Source organism: Dreissena polymorpha, chromosome 10 (genome assembly GCF_020536995.1).
Source record: "Dreissena polymorpha isolate Duluth1 chromosome 10, UMN_Dpol_1.0, whole genome shotgun sequence".
NCBI classification, from domain to species: Eukaryota; Metazoa; Mollusca; class Bivalvia; order Myida; family Dreissenidae; genus Dreissena; species Dreissena polymorpha.
The window spans coordinates 555125-577598 of NC_068364.1; the positions used below are offsets into that span (position 1 = coordinate 555125).

Genomic DNA, 22474 nt, shown 5'->3' on the forward strand with positions numbered 1-22474 from the left:
ATTAATATATTTTGCCATACCCAACACATAAACAACTGTGACAGACATGCCCAATTCGTGGGAAATGCTTGCAAAAATTAATAATGTTATTGTTTATTATACATTTTGGGAAGTAATTTTAGTATTTCTTTACATCAATAGAAAAGAACACATTTGACACGGTTTGTCATTATAGGATTCATAATTTGTATGGCTGACCACATAGGAAACACTATTAAAATTAGTGTAATCCAAACAAGATATATGGACCACATATAAAATCTCGAAATGAATGACATAGTTATGGTCCTGACAAAATATACTAAATACTACTATATAGCCCCCCCCCTCTCCAGTGTTCGACACTAACGGGAGTCCGGTGGTCCGAGACTCCAGGAAATGAGACTCGGACTCCTTGTTTTGTGCCAAAGATGTCCGTCGGACTCCTTCAAAATCATCTTTGAATTCTAAAAAAATCCCTTCGTTTCGCAAAATCAGAATGTCTGTTAAAAAATATCTAACTCAGAAATAGTCATTGTCGAATACTGTCTATAAAAACCTTAAGTTGCATTTTTTTACTGTCACTTTAAAATTGTAATAATTTAATATTCACCCTCTACATACTGCAGAAGGAAGTTTTTAATACCAAGTCATAACTGCACACTTCAACCACTGCTTGAGAATTGTAAGGGTTCCTCTTAACAAGGAAGATTATAGACAGCTGGTCTACTGATAGTGAGAAGTGTTCAATCAAAACTAAGTGATGTCGGAAGCATATACAAAACCAGAACAATACCATCATTGTGACTATGCACTTGAATAGTATTTTTTTTCATCCCATGAAAACCCCTGTCTGGTCTACACGTTTGTTTTCAGAAGATGCATTGTTTATACTTATTATTGTATTATAATGATGAAACAACTTTTATTGTCATTTGAATAGTTTATGTAAGCAAAACATTTTAATTCCATTTACCAGTTTTAGTGAAACAACTTGGAATGCAAAGGACCCCAGTCTGTTAACAATTGTTTTGAATATAAACCCTGTTCACAGTGCTCTGTCACATCTTACATAGATGTACCTAGCAAGAGTCCTAATAAGATCTATTGAGCACAACTTACTAACAGTGAGTTTTAGTGATTACATTTTGCACATTTTTAATCATCGTTCCTACATGGTCCGTTATCAAAATATACATTGTTAACGCTAGAGATTATATTTGTTTCCAATTTATAAGAAACATTGTCAGAAGATTGGTCTAAATGACAATTGGATAAGTTACAAAACTGCATTCAAAAATTTGGTTACTATGTCAAATTAAATGAAAAAATTCTTAACATTCCCGAAGTAACATATTTACCAAATCTACATGAAACTTGCTACGAATGCTTTTTAAATGGTATATCTGCCGAGTTTGAAAATGGTTCAGGTCTACTGAAAAAAATGGGTACCAGTGGGCTTAGACGATTTCCTTATGCGGGTGAAACTTTGAACAATCTTGAAGTCAAATGTTCTGTAAAATCATCAGAACAATTGAACTCATGATAGTTCAAGTAAATACGAAAATGATTATATCCATTCCAAAATACGACTTCAGGTGAAAGTAGTTAAGGGAGGGATTATTTAGAAGTCACTCTTGTTAATCGTTTGGTTCGTCCGAAGTTTTTAAATGTTTTTTAATAATACTCTGGGGTGAAAATTTGCTCAAATCATTTGTCTGTGTTCAAAACTAACAACAACCGAATCATCTTTGAATTATGGAAAAATCCCGTATCGCGAGATCAGAATGTCCGCATCGTTTAACATCCGAAAAAAAGCTGCTTAAACACATTGCCAAAACAAAACAATCCGAAATTATGTATTTTATTTCCTTTTTGCAGTGCTTGCAAGTAACAACAAGAGAAACTCCGAACTCTGAATCAACCCAACCTTGGTCGTTTTTTACTAAAATAGTTCTGAGTGTAAAACTAGGTTTCGCTAAAAAGTCTCTAATCACTATAAACATCATCACAATACCCGTAATTGTTTACACAATGAACTTTTAACGGTCCCAAGGCACTGAGGATGGGAACGACTGTGAATCAGTTGTGCATAAATTACCCCATGTCACTATCAATCAATAATTTGATTTGCTTTGTGGCGGTTAGTTGGCTTTGTTATACTATGTTAACTATTATAGGGAACATGTATAAAGCAATGGGCTGTTACAACAAATCTCGAGGCTCAACAATCAAGCATAACTAAATGCATCATAGAAAATGTTGTTGTTTTTAAATTACAATAATTAGCTTAAATATTACTGACATGTGTAAAATAATTTTGCAATCTGAGATAACAAATGAAAACAAAGATTGAACAGCAGTCACGTTGAACTTCGATCTGAAACCAAACGAGAAAGAGGATTTAACAATTTATGGTAAAGATGTGTCATAAACCGAAAACTCGGTATAAAAAGTATCATAATTTTTGGACTTCCTGAAGTATGGTCGGACTCCAAAATTTCAGAAAAAGGGAGTCCAAAGAACTCCTTACTCAAAATAGTTAGTGTCGAACACTGACTGGTACAGAAATTAAACAATTAACATATTTAAACAAACTGTTCAATGACAAACCGACTGATTTTTTCTTAAACAAATGACAAATTAAAATGATTATAACAAGAATATATTGAAAAGTAGCACATACACAATTTAAGCTATTAAGGTAAAAAGGCTAAAAAAATAATAATAAAACACTGCTTCCATCATTATGCATATTCAAAGAAAAGTTGTGTACAATCAGTAATTACAAGTCCAAAGAGACATTAACATAATAAATGATTCCAGTAGAAGACTTAATTCGAAGTTTAAACACACGAGTTATAATAAATTGCGACGCATCATCACGTTACGTGGTTTCTTGTCCGCCCTTGCTTTTCTGCCACCGTCACGATCTGAAGCTGTTCGAAACCATTCTCTGTACTCAATTTCAACTTCTTCAGCTGTTCATTTCAAGAAACGCATGACAGCTTCTGAAAATAGTTATGCAAGTAGGCTCATATTATTAGGATATTCTTTCTATGTTCAAACAGGGTTGCAAGAATTAACGATTCTGGGCAGTTTAACCAATAGCATTTCTTTACACTTTTTACATTACAATGAAGACTAGTATTTCTGAAAAAAGGAAAGAAGCCGTATGTAATTTTGTATACATAAATATGTTCAACTGTGACCAGTCTTTTTACACATACTATGACAACTTACTCTGCACAGCAACAGCCAATCGAAGTTTTCCAAAAGCTGCCTTTCGTTTCTTTTCATGCCAGTTTTACTGCTTGGCGACCTCATTTGACATGCACTGAAAATAAACAAACAGTCGCGAAAACATGTGACATTTAATGACAGATAACAATTTCAGAAAAACAGCATTAAACAAAAATTGTCAAATCTTGCGGATAAACAATTAAAATTGATTCCTAACCTAAATAGCTAAAAAGGTTTAAGGTAGAGTGTTTTTACCTTGATATTTTCGAAATAATTCAATATTGCAGCTTTGTCCCGCCTAATTTATGATCATACAGGGACTATCTATATTTTAAATGTAAAATATTTCAAACGCATATTTAATGAAATAATAATATGAAAAATATATTTATTAAATGAAAGGTATTTTATAATATTATGTTATATAAATTTAGATGGTTTACATACTTTATTTTGGGTATTTCCAACGTTAACTGGTCCCCCGTTGAATATAACCGTTGACTATGATATCGGGCCTATGTTGGGCCGATATCATACTTTAAACTGTCGAGTAATAAGTATTTTTGTAATAACGGGCCGACATCGGGCCGACATTGTGTTATAAATATCTTTTTTTTTAATATTCTACATATTCAAACGTTATTAAACCAGATGGATTCACTAAAATAGAACATTGCAAAAAGGGTCTTATCTCTTAACAAAATAATTTTTGTTTAACATAAATGTCGGTCCGATGTCGGCCCAACATCGGAAACCTCAGCCGATATGCCATCATCTAGCCAATATCGGGCCGATATGGGCATGTTTGTTGGGTTCTTTAATTTATCTCAAAATTGATATTCAAACATGAAATGTTAATTTTAAAAGTAAAGCTGAGGGCAACGGTGGATATGTCTCGTTCAATGCGAAAAGCTGCATCGGCCAAAAATGTTACGAAGATTCGCAAATGAATGTCTCCAAGACTGTTCGCGTTAAAAAAACACAATATCTCAAATCTACTCTTACAAATGATACGTACATAAGAAAAAATTATAAACAAACAATTAAGTTTTAGGCAAACGCGGATATGTACTTTTCAATAAGAAAATCTGCATCGGGCAGGAATGTTACAAAGATTCGCTAATGAATAACCCTAAGGCTATTCAAGTTAAAATAAAAAAGTTCTCTTAGTCTTGTACATATTTATATTATATTTTAAATGATACGTACATCAGAGGTATTTTGATAGAAACAATAATGGTTTAGGCAAAGGCAGGTTTATACTTTAAAATAGTCTAACTCGGCGTGAAATCTCTTTTTGTGTTGCTCTTTAAAACCCGCGAAAATATTAATGTTAACATCATTAAGGTAGAGACTATAGAATTTAATATCACATATATACTTATAATTTATTGATTATTTCGAAATAAAAATAATATAGTTTTAGGCAATTGAAAGGTGTGCTTGACCTATAAAACAATTATTTAGTTGTTGATAAATGTTGGTTCAGATAAACATTTTTTTCAAATCTGCCGTTTAGTTTTTAAATCGCGTTTAATTTATCAAAGCTACTATAAATATCGAAACTAGCTTATAAATGTGTCACATCTTATTGGTTATATTATGCGAAGTGATTGAATGTGGTTTATTGGAACAAGCGGGTGGACAGGCAACTATATGGCATGATAACGCCATACTTACATGTATGACAGTGGAAGATTAGCGACTGCCCGATTGATATCACGTGGCGCAAATTCCCGTACTGGTGTTACTAATCTGTGTTTATTTATAGATCTTTTCTTTAATGAAGCTCGTGATAATAACTCCGCCTTTTCATCCCTACGCATGCGCAACACGATATTAAGCTCTAATTTTTTTCCACGCGTACACATGCGCAGAGTGCTAGCATCCCTATTTAGCCCTAACAATCCCAGACAATCCGTTTTCACCAAAAACTAAATCTCTAAAAACTCTAAGAGTGGATCGTTAGGGATTACAAAATCCATAACAAACTCGAATCGTTAGAGATTAGAGATCCTCACAAATACCTTAGCAAACGCTTATTTGCGGAACAAATCCCTAACCCAGCTGTCACATCACTAAATATTTGAATTATATAGTTAAATGTAAAATCGACAATTCTAAGCAAAATAAACCATCATTTTGCACATACATAGTCCCATAACCACACATTTTCTTAAAGGGCATTCTAAGCTGATTCGAAAGAACTCGACATGAATAAAAATCGACTGTTTGTGCAACATCAAAATAAAATAAAAACAATAAATTATTTTTATATTGGAATGTTACCTTTTTCATTGCTTATTTTTTTACTATAGTCTCTCATTTCATCATATTTAATGATTTAATAGTGAACACTTATGCGTATCCTATGGATATCTACAAAATATTAAACCAGACCAACAGTTTAAAGCGTTAATTTCGAATTAAATGTGATGAGAGATTTAGATTATAAAATATAAGGTAACCTTCAATAAGGCAAGGTAGACACCTATATGGACTATTTGGTTTCGAATTCGTTTTCGAAAGTAGCTCCCTAAATGAAATTAATGAAAAATAAGGGCGGATTAAGAATCGACTTAAAGCAATATTTTTTTGTTAATAGGTTTAAAATACATATGTAAATAATTTTATTAAATGTGTGTGCAATGCGTAATGTTGAGCTGCTGATAATGAATATATTTCACTTTTAGACTTACGTTGCATTTGCAAATACGGTCGATGTAAGTTTATCTTGACCAGTAAAAGTGTGAGTAGGTTTACTGACTGCTGACCGTTGCAATTCCATTGTCGAACAGCATGCAAACAAATCATTAAATCACTATACATATAAATGGTTGTCAATCTATAGATATATCACTCACGGATAATCGTGTTATTATGTGACAATAACTTAAATTGGGATACCAATTTAGCGGATGTGGGTTCCTAATTATCTAAATATATACATTTTTTGGAAAAACATATGTCTATGCATCAAAGTCTATTTGTCAAACGATCTCGAATACAGGATATGGCACAATGCTTGTTTTTTCATACTATATTTTATCAAACGGGTGCATGAATAGCGGTTATGATTATGATAGCGCTTCGTGAATAAAGTGTCATTTTTTAGTACAAAGAAACATGATATCAATATAACGAAATAGGTTTGTCGATTATTCCCAGAGGGTAATTAATACTTTATTTCATTCTCCGTATCATAAAAATAACATCGAGTATTTATAATATGTTATATCAATATTTTTTTATAAAGCAATAATGCAAAGATACCACAATGAGAATATCTCATATGATCGTCCATCCATCTTTTATTTAAATTTAAATATTTTCACTACACAGATCAAACCCTCTGCGGAATGTTGGAACTTGGATAACCCATGTGGGCATCACTTGGCAACTAAGCAATGTGTTGTTTAAAGCTCACGAAGTTTGGTCTAAAATTACAAATAATGATTCTAATTATAAATAAACCTTAACCTCGTTGCATTGAACTTAAAATTTAATGTCAATATAAGACAATATCAACCCACAACTGAATTACAATTTAATTAATAAATAATATAACGGTTTAAAGCTAAACAATGGTCCAACTTTCTGATGCATGATTAAGGTAATAAGACATTTGGTGGTTCAGCAATAAAATGCACTGAATTGTGTTTACACACTGGGTTGCGTCATGGGACTTTCATGGTTTCCAGTCAATCATACAACACGAATAGTTTATTGTAAATTATACAAATAATGGTTCTGTAGAATCATTTTATTTATATTTCGTTCTTACGAGTAATTTGTAAATGGTTATCATTTATCTTATCTACTTTATATTGTTACACACATCATGCAAATCTCTGTTTAATGCATACATACATGTGTATTAAATGTTGATTTGTATAACAGGGATACTCGTATCAATTCCTAAAGATAACAGAATATAAAACACGTCTTACACGATCAAAACATTATAGACAATTTAGTTGTAAATTGTGGCTAAATAGGCATCGCACCTGCAACCCGAAGATTTGGTACAAAGGCGTTAGTACTAACCGAGAATCCGCTTAGGCGTATGAATCTATGGTGCCTTTAAATAAACAACTACTTTTACCGTAAACAACCAGATAATGTGACTTATGGTGTGTTGTAAATAGCCACGGCAAGACGTGGTGCAATGATGCTATGTAGCCAACTTCACCGCATCGACTGTGTGATTTATTACGTGTTTTACTTAAGCGTTCATGCGTAGTCCTTTGTTTGTGTATTGATACGAATGTATAAATTGCCAAAACGTGCATTCGTTATTCAAAATTAAACAACGATGACTGTCATTGACGTGTAGTTTGTCTTACGATTCCCAAAACAATTCGTAATGACTCTTGTATGGACATGATAATTATCTCGTCTATGGAAGAGTCCGTATTTTCGAAATGATAATGTAAATATGAGAATCCCTTACTTGTATTTTGAAACATAACATTAACATGGAAACTTTTCAAGGTTTGGAAAACTAATATTTATATGAATGCCTACCGTCAAACATGGTTTTAATTTTGATATAGCGTGTAAATTTTGACAGCTTAGCCAAATGCGCGAAGCATATAGCGGTTTGCTAATACATTATTCACCACGCGGTTAACAAATTGCGATTAAGCAAATAATCTAAATGAAATTACTTAAAACACAGACTGAGAATATCGTTCCACATCTAAGTTAAACAAGTATATATATTATAATATCAAATAAGTTGAATCAAATCAACAATTTTAAACCTTGCTACATAGAAAACGAGAACCAGTAGGAGGCTTGTTGAAACAAATTAATAATCTATTAGAATATGACTATGTTGCTTCTCACAACGAATTAAAATTAAGGGAGTCTTCACATTTCCGTTTACTTGACTCTTTTTTGTTTATTGTACATTCTGAATTTCGCTTGAAATCAATATTAATTGACGTTATTCAATGTCGAAACAATATATATAAACATCAACAATCAATAAATATATGTACTATATTTGTAAAATACATGTGCATTGGGTTTGGATTTACGTGCTTTTGATTACGACTTTATTTCTCACTCCTATATTATAATAAAATAGTTGTTTATCTTTCATCGCAAATATATTTGGAATGGGATCCCAATGTAAAAAAAAAACACACACTGGAAAACCAATGCCTGTGGTATATCACGATCGCCTGATTCTAAAAAGCGCACTACATGTGACCATATTGTGTCGAGCACATGTGACAATCAATTGTATATATTCTTGAATTATGATTTGAACATATTTTGTCATTTCAAATAAATTTATTAAAAAAAACAAATGAAGAGCACATTTTAATAAACAGATGCAATGATACATAGTAACATAAAATGAGACGAAAGAAACCCGACTTAAAAGGAGTGGCTGTACGATTTCCTTTAGCGTTGAGGATAAATGGCGATGTGATAATACGTAATGTTTTAACCTTACTTACTTTAAAATTTACTACCAAATACGTTTATGTCAGAAATAAAAATGGAAGTTTCTCATGTTACGTATTTATGGAAACGCCAGATGCAATTACACAGATGAAAGAAAAGGGACACTTTTCACAATTATGGTACGTCTCAAGTATTGCCAATTGCAATGAATTCGTTCTATATCAATCTTCCGACAATTGCAATTGGATTGCTAGAAAAACTGCAGACAATTCACAGGTGTTCGAGAGGCTTGAAACAGAAACTCGACAACCAGTGCATGTAATCAGCTATGAATCTATCATCAAGGATGCGTTTGAAGGCCCGAGAGCGAGTCTCGCTACTACTTGTTTCAAATCAACCCGAATAAACAAAAATAGCGTCGACCGAAATGTCATTTCACTGAAACAGAATGATAAGCAGAGTTTATACGTGTTCCCTAATGAAAAGAACACGCATCCGCTAAAGGCTAACTATTCAACCGATGAAAGTGATTGTAAACCTGTACAGGAAACAAATGTTCAACCGACCGCTTTATTAAATAGTGCCCAATCTAGTGTTCTAGAGGACGAATGCCTACCGTTAAACATAAAATGTAGATACCCATCATACAACACCCAAGAAAGCAGACTCGAGACATATAAAACATGGCCCCACATAAAACCAACGTCAATAGACTGTGCAAGGGCTGGATTCTTTTATAAAGGTCAGTAAACGTATTTATGAATTAAACAATAAACGTTTATACAGAATATTTTCTGTAAAGAAATATTAATAAATCTTACCATGCTAAATCATGTAAGTTTTGGTTTTGATAATATGGAATACCAATGATTTAAAAAATTGGTTGGTTTCCCTACAATCTCGTCACTACTATTATTAGCGCGTACACGCAGTTTATCCTTATTATCCCCCGCCATAGGCGGAAGGATATTGTTTTGGAGTTGCCCTTCCGTCCGTCTTTCCGTCCGTCCGTCTTTCCGTCCGTCCGTCCGGAGCCATTTCTTGGAAATGCTTTGGCGGATTTCATTGAAACTTAATATGAGTATATATATATATATATATATATATATAAAGATAGATAGATAGATAGATAGATAGATAGATAGATAGATAGATAGATACAGTACAGCTCACGCAAAACCAACAAAGTCCGCGGCTACGCCGCGGACAGATTCTTCTGTTAACGTATTTTCGCCGCGTATTTACTCGGCATGATGCCGAAGCACTCGGCGAAATTTCGCGGAGTGACGCCGCGTCTGTTTTTGCCTCGGCATCGATTCGCGGAGTAACGCCGCGTAGATGCGGCGTTTCGCCGAGTATAACTATTTACAAATATTGATTGTATACTAATCTATAACACATGTTATCGAAATATAGAAACATACACAGAAAATACGCTGTGCGATTGTTAACATTTCTCTATATCTGCATACATTTAATTAATTTATCAATCGGATGTCATCTGTCAAAACAATTATTGTGTATGTCGATAACTAGATCTATATTGAGTTAAAGTTTACACAGTTAAATCCCGTAGATTATTTCGGAAACGAGACTTGCTTTAAACGTCTGTCATGTCGCCAAAATTGTTGCTCAATAATTTAAAGAAAATAAATGTAGTATTAGATACACATTTTACAACATGTACATGATTCAAGGCTTGTTATTCTTTAGCAAGGCAACCAAAATTCTAAAGATGGCTGCCAGTGTAGCAACCATCTGCGAAAAAAGAGAGACATATTGTTGTTGCTTTGTCTAAGTTATCTCTATAACATTAATATGAGGATAAACAGTGCACCCACATCTCAACCTGTGCTTTGCGACACACTCTCTATAAATTTGAATGGGTTGTGTGCATTTCAAATTTGCGGTATAAAAAGCTAATAACATAATTTTGAAAACTTAGATTATGCAATAGCGACAAACTTCAGTGCCTTCAGCGATTTGATATAATGTTTTATTTGATCGTACGATTATTAAACCTTTAACATAACATATTTTTATAAATCTTAAACTTGTAAAAATTCCAAAGTATGTATGTTATGTTCAAATACCCGTAATAATATAAAAATGAAGCTTGCACTCTGGTATATATTGTTGGGACGCATTGGCCATGGCATGTATTACTAGTATGTATTTGTCTATTGTTGAAGATCGTGTACCTTAAACATGATGAACGGGAGGGCTTGTGCGCTTGATATTTCGTTTATGTTAATACACCCAATATTTATAAGACCCATGGCGAACGCCTCATAAGTTTAAATTGTACTTGTGCAATCTGATACGGCTTTGGAAAATCCCGGTCTGTTGCAACCGATACCCCTGCAAAGCTTGTTTTTGTATATGATAAAATAGGTTTGCAAGTACGTCCTTTAATTTTTGTGCTTGCTGTTTTAAGATTTTGTGAAATGGGAAGAACATATTTGCAATGCCAATTATTTTCAATGAATAACTTAAGTCGGGCAGACTTAGCTGATATCTTATTAACTACTTTTATGTATAAAACTTCCGTGTGTAACGCAAATGCTTGATATATATTTGTTATTTCAATTTTCGGAACTGGACATACCGATCGTTAAACTGATACTAGATTTGCACACTCTTAAATAAAGAAAAGAAAATTCCCCTACAAGCTGGCCATTTTTCACGTTATTGATAATACACTTAAAGTTTTTAGATGTGTATTTATATTCTTTTCCTATAAGACATGGTTTACTGGGATATACACGTGATAGGATGAGTTATTTTATTAAGTGCGATCAGTTATCATTTTCTGTTTGAAACAAGCATCATAAAATCGATTAATTGTATAATAGAAACACATAACATATTTTTATTATATATATTTATGGTTTTGAATTCATGTTGCATTTTATTATGTTTGTTTTTTTAATAAAAAAAGTGTATATCCTATGAACTGCAAATGACATTAAGTCTCGTCTTATTATCTACCATGTTGTACTTTATATAATCGTCTTTTCCATAAACTCATTATAAGTATTATGGATATGTGAATAATAAAGCACAAAAATATAGTACCACATATAAATGGGGGACTAGCGCCGCACCTTCATATATTGGCAATACACCTCATTCGTTTTCTTATTTCATTCAAAAGTGTAAGCTCCCTTTAACAGGCCTACTTTTATTCCCGCATCATATTACAAGCTTAATGTTTACAGCACACAGCGGTAACATGTTCCGAAACTGCAACTAAATTGCATGTTAAAACCCTCTTAAAAATGCAATAATTTATGTCAAGGCCTCAATTTCATTGTGGAAAAGTATACCGTACTTAAGCATGGCCTACGTGCATGTTAGCGCTGAAAACATGACAGTGCGCCGTTAGTTTTCAAACAAACATTTGAATACGTGTTGTATCTTTGCAATCTGATACAACGCCCGGGAATGGCGGTCTGATAAAATCAATATCCCAGCCAAGCCTGCTCTACATTAATATATTTTGCATACCAGCAGGCTGAATATAGTTTCTTAATTGTCCATGACAACAGGAAGATAAGTATCGAATGTGTAGAATTTCCAACGAGCAAAGAGAGTATTAACACTTACGAACAATTAAACAGTTGCATGCCATGGTGGTCTGATGTGTCATTATGCAAGGATATTTAATACGTGTTTCTTCCGATCATATTATTTTCCTGCCATTGTAAATGTTTTGCAATATGCATTGTATTATACATCAAGCCTTTTCAGACAACTATTTGTATGATCAAGAATAAGGAACATTCATGAACAACACGCTTTACATTGTAGTTAAGATCTTTAATCCTGTTACTTGCAAACGCCTATGCGCCATAGTGTGGTTTTCAGTAGTTATGTGAATCACATTATATTACATGTTAACTTGTATAAACAGCCATTGTATTTAAGTAGGTCATGGTTGTATTGATTGCTGAATATTTGCTTGGAGAGGCTTCTTAAGTTACAGGCGCGATTATGTAAATTGATTATTTAAGTCTAAAATAGTGTTCAGGTGATCATTTTCGTCGTAATTTTAAAGATTTTTGGTAATGCGATCATTTTAAGTGTGGCAGTTAGAGCAGGTACAAATACCAAATGTTTCAATGCATATTTTGCCAAAAATCATGATAAAGGTTTACCACTGAAAACTTCACGTATCATTGCCTTCGATACGTATATGTAAGGCAAACGTATAATGGTGTTACGATTACAACCTTTTGGTAATTCATGACACGCAAGGAATTATGTAAGAATAATGTAATGACAGTGTTCTTATTTTCTTAACGTAATGTTCAACACATGAATTTGCGGGGTACAGAATTCGCGCTATTTCGATTGCTAATGTGCTCCTGCGAGTAATGCTCCTGCGAGTAACTCGCAGTCTGTTCAGGTTTAATGCTGTTTGCTGCTCATCAGTATCTAATGTTTGTAGATGAAGGCTTAAGAACTTGAATCGAGTAAGAAAGGTCTTAAATTAAATATAACTTTCCAAGGGACTACAAATGCGTGAAAATACGTATCTAAGTGGTAAAGGGTTAAATTGAAGCCTATTATGCTTGTTCGATGTACATGTATACACGTCAGTTCTAATGTTTAGCGGTCCACTTCTACATCTATGTTCAAATGGGGTCGTGATATTGAACATAATCAGCATCATCATCATCATCAGCAGCAGCAGCATCGGCGGCGGTGGCGGGGCGGCGGCGGCGGCGTGGTCGTCGTCGTCATTTTCATCACCATCATCATCATCATTTGCATATGATACTTCACGTGTCTGAGATATATGTGGTTCCATTAGTTGAAATACAATAATGTTCTGTGAACAGCAGTATTTGGCATACGTACGTGTTTTTTTATGCCCCCCGAAGAGTGGCATGAAGTTTTTGAACTGTCCGTCAAGCCGTCCGTCCGTCTGTCTGTCTGTCCGTCAGTTCGTCCGTCCGTCCGAACACTTTATCATTGGTCATCACTTTTGCAATATTGAAGATAGAAACTTGATATTTGGCATGCATGTGTATCTCATGGAGCTGCACATTTTGTGTGGTCAAAGGTCAAGGTCATCCTTCAAGGTCAAAGATCAAATATATGGCTTCAAAGCGGCGCAGAAGGGGGCATTGTGTTTCTGACAAACACCTCTCTTGTTAGTTGTTCGCTTGCGAACAATTAAGGTTAAGAGCTAGTTTTGCAAGTCGGTCTGCTCTTAACTACCCTAAGAACGATGACCACCGCATCTGCTTGTGCACACTGATTAGCCTGTTTATGCTTCACCACTGGTACACTGCAGACAGTGAGTGTGTGTATGTAATCAATAGTGTTTAACAGCCTGTGCGACGACATTGGCCAGTTTGTCATTGAAATCTGTACATATTGGCTGCGTTCAGGGAAAACGGGGCCTTATGTATGTCCAATAAGTGGTGTCCTGTGCACACTGATTAGCCAGTGCAGTTCGCACAAGCTAATCAAGGACGACACTTTCTGATTCTATGGTGTTTTTCGTTTAAAGACAGTCTCTGGTACTGGGTTGACAATTTATGCATATGCATTAAGCCCTGTTTTCCCAAGAAGCTGCAGTCAGTATAAAATACACTTATTGTTTCAGTAATGAAGGAACTGAAACAGCGTAACGGTAGCGATACAGTGTGTTTAAATTATATTTTATTTAGAGGAATTGTCCGAACGTAGTTAATTTACATTTAATAAACATCATGATTTCGGAACTTGTAATCAGTTTCTATCCCAGGTAAATTATAGTTTATAAGATTGTTCGCCGAGTGACTCAGCGTCATATCACCAACAATTTCCTCGGCATCATGCCGAGGCGTGCCGCGGCGTGTCTCGGCGAACAGACACGGCGACTCGGCGACCACATGGTCGATGCCGAGTCGACTCCGCGAACAATTGATGTCGTCAAACTCCGCGGATCGCGGAATTTGTTGGTTTTGCGTGAGCTGTACTGTAGATAGATAGATAGATAGATAGATAGATAGATAGATAGATAGATACATAGATAGATAGATATATAGATAGATAGATAGATAGATAGATAGATAGATAGATAGATAGATAGATAGATAGATAGATAGATAGATAGATAGATAGATAGATAGATAGATAGATAGATAGATAGATAGATAGATAGATAGATAGATAGATAGATAGATAGATAGATAGATAGATAGATAGATAGATAGATAGATAGATAGATAGATAGATAGATAGATAGATAGATAGATAGATAGATAGATAGATAGATAGATAGATAGATAGATAGATAGATAGATAGATAGATAGATAGATAGATAGACAGAAAGATAGGTCGGTCGGTCGGTCGGTCGGTCGGTCGGTAGGTAGGTAGAAAGATCGGTCGGTCGGTCGGTAGGTAGGTAGGTAGGTAGGTAGGTAGGTAGGTAGGTAGGTAGGTAGGTAGGTAGGTAGGTAGGTAGGTAGGTAGGTAGATAGGTTGGTAGGTAGGTAGGTAGGTAGGTAGGTAGGTAGGTAGGTAGGTAGGTAGGTAGGTAGGTAGGTAGGTAGGTAGGTAGGTAGGTAGGTAGGTAGGTAGGTAGGTAGGTAGGTAGGTAGGTAGGTAGGTAGGTAGGTAGGTAGGTAGGTAGGTAGGTAGGTAGGTAGGTAGGTAGGTAGGTAGGTTGGTAGGTAGGTAGGTAGGTAGTAGGTAGGTAGGTAGGTAGGTAGGTAGGTAGGTAGGTAGGTAGGTAGGTAGGGGGTCGGTAGGTAGGTAGGTAGGTAGGTAGGTAGGTAGGTAGGTAGGTAGGTAGGTAGTAGGTAGGTAGGTAGGTAGGTAGGTAGGTAGGTAGGTAGGTAGGTAGGTAGGTAGGTAGGTAGGTAGGTAGGTAGGTGGTAGGTAGGTAGGTAGGTAGGTAGGTAGGTAGGTAGGTAGGTAGGTAGGTAGGTAGGTAGGTAGGTAGGTAGGTAGGTAGGTAGGTAGGTAGGTAGGTAGGTAGGTAGGTAGGTAGGTAGGTAGGTAGGTAGGTAGGTAGGTAGGTAGGTAGGTAGGTAGGTAGGTAGGTAGGTAGGTAGGTAGGTAGGTAGGTAGGTAGGTAGGTAGTAGTAGGTAGGTAGGTAGGTAGGTAGGTAGGGGGTAGGTAGGAAGGAAGGAAGGTAGGTAGGTAGGTAGGTAGGTAGGTAGGTAGGTAGGTAGGTAGGTAGGTAGGTAGGTAGGTAGGTAGGTAGGTAGGTAGGTAGGTAGGTAGGTAGGTAGGTAGGTAGGTAGGTAGGTAGGTAGGTAGGTAGGTAGGTAGGTAGGTAGGTAGATAGATAGATAGATAGATAGATAGATAGATAGATAGATAGATAGATAGATAGATAGATAGATAGATAGATAGATCGATAGATAGATAGATAGCTAGATAGATAGATAGATAGATAGATAGATAGATAGATAGATAGATAGATAGATAGATAGATAGATAGATAGATAGATAGATAGATAGATAGATAGATAGATAGATAGATTGTACACCATCTGTTAATAACGGAGTTATGAGTCTTTTTTAGTGTCAAATATAACACTTTTGTGTCCAGAAGCATATATGCGGGGTATATCAATTCAACGAATTTGCTTGTTTTATACGCGTTTTACATTATTCGTCAGTCAATATTTTATCTCTATGTCTGTAATCTTTTGTCACATGGCTGAATTGGAAGAGATATGTGTACATGGGTGGAACAAAAATTCGTAATTTTGAATAAAGTACTGCACTAAAATAATTTAATAATATTCAAACATATAAACACGCATGAAGTTTCATACTGCATATTGTATCATAAAACCGCTTAGAACGGTCAGCTGTCTTTTATGTCCTTATGTCCATACTTATTATATAGTTCCACGGCGACTCGGTATAACAAATATATTTTTCAATGGTGTTTATTTGCATATGTTTTTTCCTCATAGTTGACATGAATTGCAATTTACTATCGCAGTAACTCTAAACGTGCTATACCTTTCCCTAAACGTCTCTTAAAAATATATGCATTTGGAAATTGAAGTGTGGTATATGTAATGCGTTTTGGGTTGTTTGATATATTAATTTGCAAACGTTCACACATCAAAGATTGTATGGTACAATAGTAACAATGTCCTAAGCGAAATTTGCAAAGGTCCTACCATTCAACATCTTAAATATCAAAACTAAACACTGTATACACCATGTATTTGCCTATAAAAGTTTACACTAATGATACGGTTTTTTAAAAATAGCTGCAATTCAATAATATTATGTCTCTAAAGTGAACTCACTCGCAAACATGTGCGCGCTTTAACATAACAAAAAATCAATTAGCTCGTAAAGCGCATGGGGGACAGCTTTCAAAATATAAATTAGAATATTCATAATCAATCAATATGTGTTGTTTTTTTAATTAAATATCATAATGTATTAGCTTACACGTAACGTGTTTGTTGTTAACGCCTGCGATTATTAACAGGCCCTGGAGACCTGGTGCGATGCCTCTGTTGTGGGATCGGATTCAAAGATTTCTCAGAGGTCGACATCCCTCTAGATGAACATATAAAATATTCCCCAAGATGCGCTTATCTGGAACACATTTTAGAAACTGAGGAGCTAAATCATCGAATGGTAAACCTTTGTTAATAGAACCTTTTTGCACTGAATGAAAATACGTTTTATTTCTTGGCATTCGACATAACATCTAGACATTGAATAGCTTAATAACAAGTCCAAAACTGACTTTTTAATTGCCAAAATGTGATTTACAAAATATTTCCTTTTTGATAAAAATATCTATTTCTTATTGCGTAAAACAAAACATGTATTTGTTTTAATTAGCCTATACACATATATCCATGTGTATGTGTGTATGTGTGTGTTTTCAGCAAGTATAAAAATCCACTGACCCGGAGAACATTCGCCAAAAGCAGTATGAGGATTTCAAAACAAACAGAGACAATGAGTGTACGTAAACAATATAATAATGTATTGGTAAGAACAGAGTGTTTCATACAATTATGGTCTTTATGTATAATATGATAATGTTTTGGTAAGAACAGAGTGTTTCATACAATTATCGTCTTTATGTATACCATAACATATGCATTTGATTAACTTTATCTTCGATTAAAAATGATATATTACGTGTGTTCACACCACTTACGATGGTTGTTATTGATTTGTGTTTTAAATGTTGATCAGGTGCATTCTAAACTTGATATTTTCATTTTCTCCACCATTTTCTAATAATTTGATATTGAGATCAACATTCACAAATTCTTGTAGCCATGCTTAATTCATCAAATTTAAAGTAACCGATAACGCACACATGTATTTGTAGCTTGAACACATATTCTTTAAAACGATCATTCTCTTTTTAGATAAGACCAAACCCTACCGACATCCAGAAAAGTCTACTTCGGACATGCGTATGATAACTTTTTCCAACCCAAACTTTCATTCGGTTATTTCGCCTAAGGAATTGGCAGATGCTGGTCTTTTCTACACAGGTATGTACAGTATAAAATATGTAAACAACAATTGATTTATATCAACCTATTGAAATATACAATTTGGTTACAACACACGGAGACTAAAGCATTCTTCTAGCATTTAGACTAGGATTTACTCCATAAGCACATAATGGCATTCAAACAATCGTTTATCATTCATCATATCTTATCATATGTAAAACTTTTCAAATCGATCTCACAACTTCTTCATCATTCTACAACTTTGTTTTAAAAACATGTCAAAAACATGAAAACAAATCAGACCGTAATTGAATTTATCAATCAAACTTATATTATTATGGATTTGTTTATACATATTGAGATCAATTAATAAATCATAGTAATCAAATTATTATAGTGTACGTGATTCTAAATTACCAAAACGCATGTTAATGCACAGGAGAGAACGATCTTGTGCGTTGTTTCGCCTGCGATGGAGGATTCCGCAACTGGGAGGCAAACGATGATCCATGGACAGAACACTGCAGGTGGTTTCCGTCCTGTAGGTTTGCAAGAGAAGTCAAAGGGGACGCTTTCATTGAGAACGTTCAACAGCAAACGACTCGGGCTCGACATGTAAGACAAAACTGTAGGATATGATTCGTTTTAAAACGTATTTTATCTAAATTTATTGAATGGTGCATGAATCGCGAGTTTCTCAAATAATAGTTTTATGTTTGTATGATACCGTTAAGTATTATAATTTACAACAAAATATAAATTGGTTTTCTGATAAAATGAATAAGACATACTGATAATGTACCGTTTGCTTTTGCATAAAAGACCGCTACATGCACAGAGCCAGCAATTAGACATCAGAATGACATTGCGCATGACAGCGACTTTGAGATGTTACGCGTAATCGTTGTCGAGGAAATGGGCTTCAGCGATGACACATTCAAAGCAGCGCTTAAACGACTGAAGACAAATGGTGCGACATATTTTTGTGTAATGGTACATGATATAAATTGAAAGTCAAAATACTCGTTTTACATTTGTCTAAAGAAAAATCAAAAGAGCGGTTAGATAAACTACTGTTAGTCTTTTCCAGGAACTGTACGGATCTTTTATGATATCAAATATCATTGAAATTGTATATTTATGGTATTTGTTTACTTTTTCTCAGCAACATATCAACAAGAAAACGATATGGTGTTGTTGTTTTTTGCGTGTATTATAATAATTATTATTATTTGTAATTTCCAGGAACTATACCGAGCATTGATGACGTCATTGCTTTCATTGAAAGCATGCACATTCAAGGAACTGACGCAGATAGCTTTCATGGTAAGAGTTTTTATTTTATTTCTTTAATGACCAATGCACCATATGAGCATGCTATTTAGCGTAGGCATTTCATTGTTTAGCGGCGTAAACAATTACATCTATTTTGGATTGCAAATTATGTAGTAATATTTCAGAAGACCCAATTACAGAAAACAAGCGACTGAAGAGCTTACTTCTGTGCATGAGGTGTGAGTCCAAAGACGCCAATGTCCTGTTCCTACCATGTGCCCACCATCGGATGTGCATTGAATGTGCACGCGGAATCGAAACATGTCCTGTCTGTCAGCAGACGATACAAACAAGCGTCCAGACATTCCTATCGTAGACTGTTTTGAAATAGATAAAAACATTAAGGTCACTTGAAAAATAAACCAGAAGACTGTCGATGAAAAGAATAAACACAATATTCATCTTATATAACTGAACAGACTGGTTCCACAAAAAATATTCTCTAATAATTCGACCAAAATTTGTTAACAGATAGAACAGGGTCATTCATAGATTCGAGAAGGCGTTTAATGTTTAATAAATGTTATTTCAGTTTCTGCATTACACGTAATATTGATTGAGGCATGCATACATTGTAAGTAAATCAAATAAAAAATACAAACGCATTATTATACATAAAGCTCCTCATTATCGATAAAACCAAAGAAACGCGTGCCTGGTAATGATTTTATCATTAAAAAAGAAGTAAATGTTTTTTTATAGTTTAAGAGCTACATTGTTTTAATACATTTTATTTAAATATATTACCGAACCAGGGGACCGTTTCAATAAGCCCCCTTTAGTATGTTACAATCCGTAAAAGAATTGTGAATATCGCATCTAACCATTTTTGCGTTTCAATAAATTTTCGAAAATTACGATTTTGTGGAATGCTCGCGTACGTTTACGAGTCTAAGTGACGTCACAACATAATAGGACGCCGCGTATGCTGCGCGTATGTTGCGCGTAGACGCAGAGTTAGGCGCTTTTTGCTGTTTTGTTGGACGATATCACGGAGGATGTGTTTATATCAGGATATAGTTTCACCAAAGTCAGTGCTCGGGAATTTGTGTTGGTTCGCGAATATTTAGTGCTTACAGTTCTCGGACGAGCTATTACTGTTGAAACTAAAGTAATTAAATAATTGACTACGTGATCAATTGTTTAAATGCACATTGTTTTGTACACGCTTCCTATAATTGTTCGTTATACTATGACTACTTTTCTATTAACAGTTAGAATTGAGATCAATAAGTCAGTTACTGTCGTTTTGCTATATTTGATTGTAACAAAACATTAAAATAATATTGTAATATATAAAGTGACTATTATTTACGTTAAAAGCAATGTGTTGATTATATTATTTAACAACAGATGAATTACATGCGCTTTCCGCCTATCTAATCATTTTTGCAATAAATGATTACTGTGGCTGTAATAAAAGTGTTGGAATACATAGATGGCATGAAACCGGTGAGTTTGCATTGTAAATTTCTTTAATAACGAATAATGTACTCGATTAACACGCTGTTTTTTATTCAGTGTGTTTGTTGAACAATTGACGGATTGAGAACAGTGTCGGTTCTAGAAAGAGTAATTTATCATGGATTGCCGGTACTTTGCTCTTTTACTTTTCATTGGGAATTGAATATTTCTTGGATTAAAAATTCTTTCCTTTGTTTGTTGATGAAATAATGTTTGTCTACAAAGATTTCCTGCGTACACCAACTGTTTTCGTAAGGAAAATAAGCGTCGCGATGAAAGCATTCACAACTAGACGAACACTAGCATGGTGATTTTAATCCATGTAACACATTTGCTGAGTCGAACAAGAGGCAGTAGAGGTTTGGCTTTCATAAATTATTTGTCAGTTAGTAGAACATATGTTAAAAGATGACGTCCAATATATCACTCTTCCCATATTTTGAAATGAGAGATCCATGTCATCTATGAGTTCGTGGTTTTTAAACAGGTGTCCGACTGTTTCCCACAATTTTTCTCACAGCACGGGTTTCCCACTGGTTTTATACAGGTTATACGTATATACATCGCTCTGTTTTTCCATTTAATTTATTGGAATGTTAATCGTCTTAATGTTTGCTTAAACATCCATCAACACAAACAAATAATAAAAATTACAAATGATGAAAATAGTTGAAATATGTGCTGGAAATGGACTTGCGAAGAAAGCGCAAAGGTACGGTCTCTTTTTAAAATAGCCATTTAGATTGTAAATGTTATTTTATAGTTGACTATATAAAACGTTGACGGCTAATACGGAATACGAAATCAACCAAAAGAATAAACGTATCTTGATAATTTCATTTATTATAATTAAGACAATAAAATGTGCATTTTTGAAAAGTAAAGTAAATTCAAATTTTAATTGTGAACTTTATAAATATAATTATATATTTAAACCATTATATATTTGTTTGGTACATTAGCGTTATGGTAATCCATAAAACTTCATTGTCGCGATAATAAAGGCAGTGGATAGAAAATCATCTGGCAAGCTATATGTGATTATATTATGCGTAAATATTATATTCCCCATGGTTATATTTGCAGATATATTTTAAATCGATTCATAGAATTGATAAACATTTATGAAATCATAGATGGTAAAATAATTAAGTAAGACACATAATAGTCGTTAGCACTATACACATTAATTATTTGCGTACAAGTAACGGACAAACGTAAAATTAAGAATATATAAACATGCAGAAACATGTAGTTTGGTCATTAAAAAAAAACTCAGGTTCCTTTAGTAACTATAAAACACATACATGAATTTGTTATTCAATTATTTGCTACGACATAAATGCGTATGTATATGTAACGGAACAATAGATGTTCAATCAGGTTTTCCGCACACGATCGTATATAGATCCAACATACTACGTTCTTCATTTCAAAATGTCAATTTGATAGTGCATGCTTGGGTTTCCACGCAACATCAATACATCATATCAACATAATTTCGAAAATCAATTGATGTAGACTAAAGTACATATATAAACAGGTCGAAGGTACGCACCCGGACTGTAC

The 22474-nt window shown here is 34.3% G+C and overlaps 2 protein-coding genes across 2 annotated transcripts; both read left to right on the forward strand.

Moving 5' to 3' along the window:
• The first annotated feature begins 8452 nt into the window (after nt 1-8452).
• LOC127847896 (uncharacterized) lies at nt 8453-17527 on the forward strand. The gene is made up of 3 exons (XM_052380124.1): nt 8453-9385; nt 17110-17261; nt 17519-17527. Exons 1-3 carry the CDS (start codon nt 8593-8595, stop codon nt 17525-17527), a joined length of 954 nt encoding a protein of 317 aa, XP_052236084.1. The 5' UTR covers nt 8453-8592.
• On the forward strand, nt 17518-20087 carry LOC127848711 (inhibitor of apoptosis protein-like). The gene is made up of 6 exons (XM_052381323.1): nt 17518-17597; nt 18014-18142; nt 18546-18721; nt 18929-19076; nt 19352-19432; nt 19567-20087. The coding sequence occupies exons 2-6, from the start codon at nt 18058-18060 to the stop codon at nt 19755-19757; spliced, it is 681 nt and encodes a 226-aa protein (XP_052237283.1). The 5' UTR covers nt 17518-17597; nt 18014-18057; the 3' UTR covers nt 19758-20087.
• Nucleotides 20088-22474: the final 2387 nt, after the last annotated feature.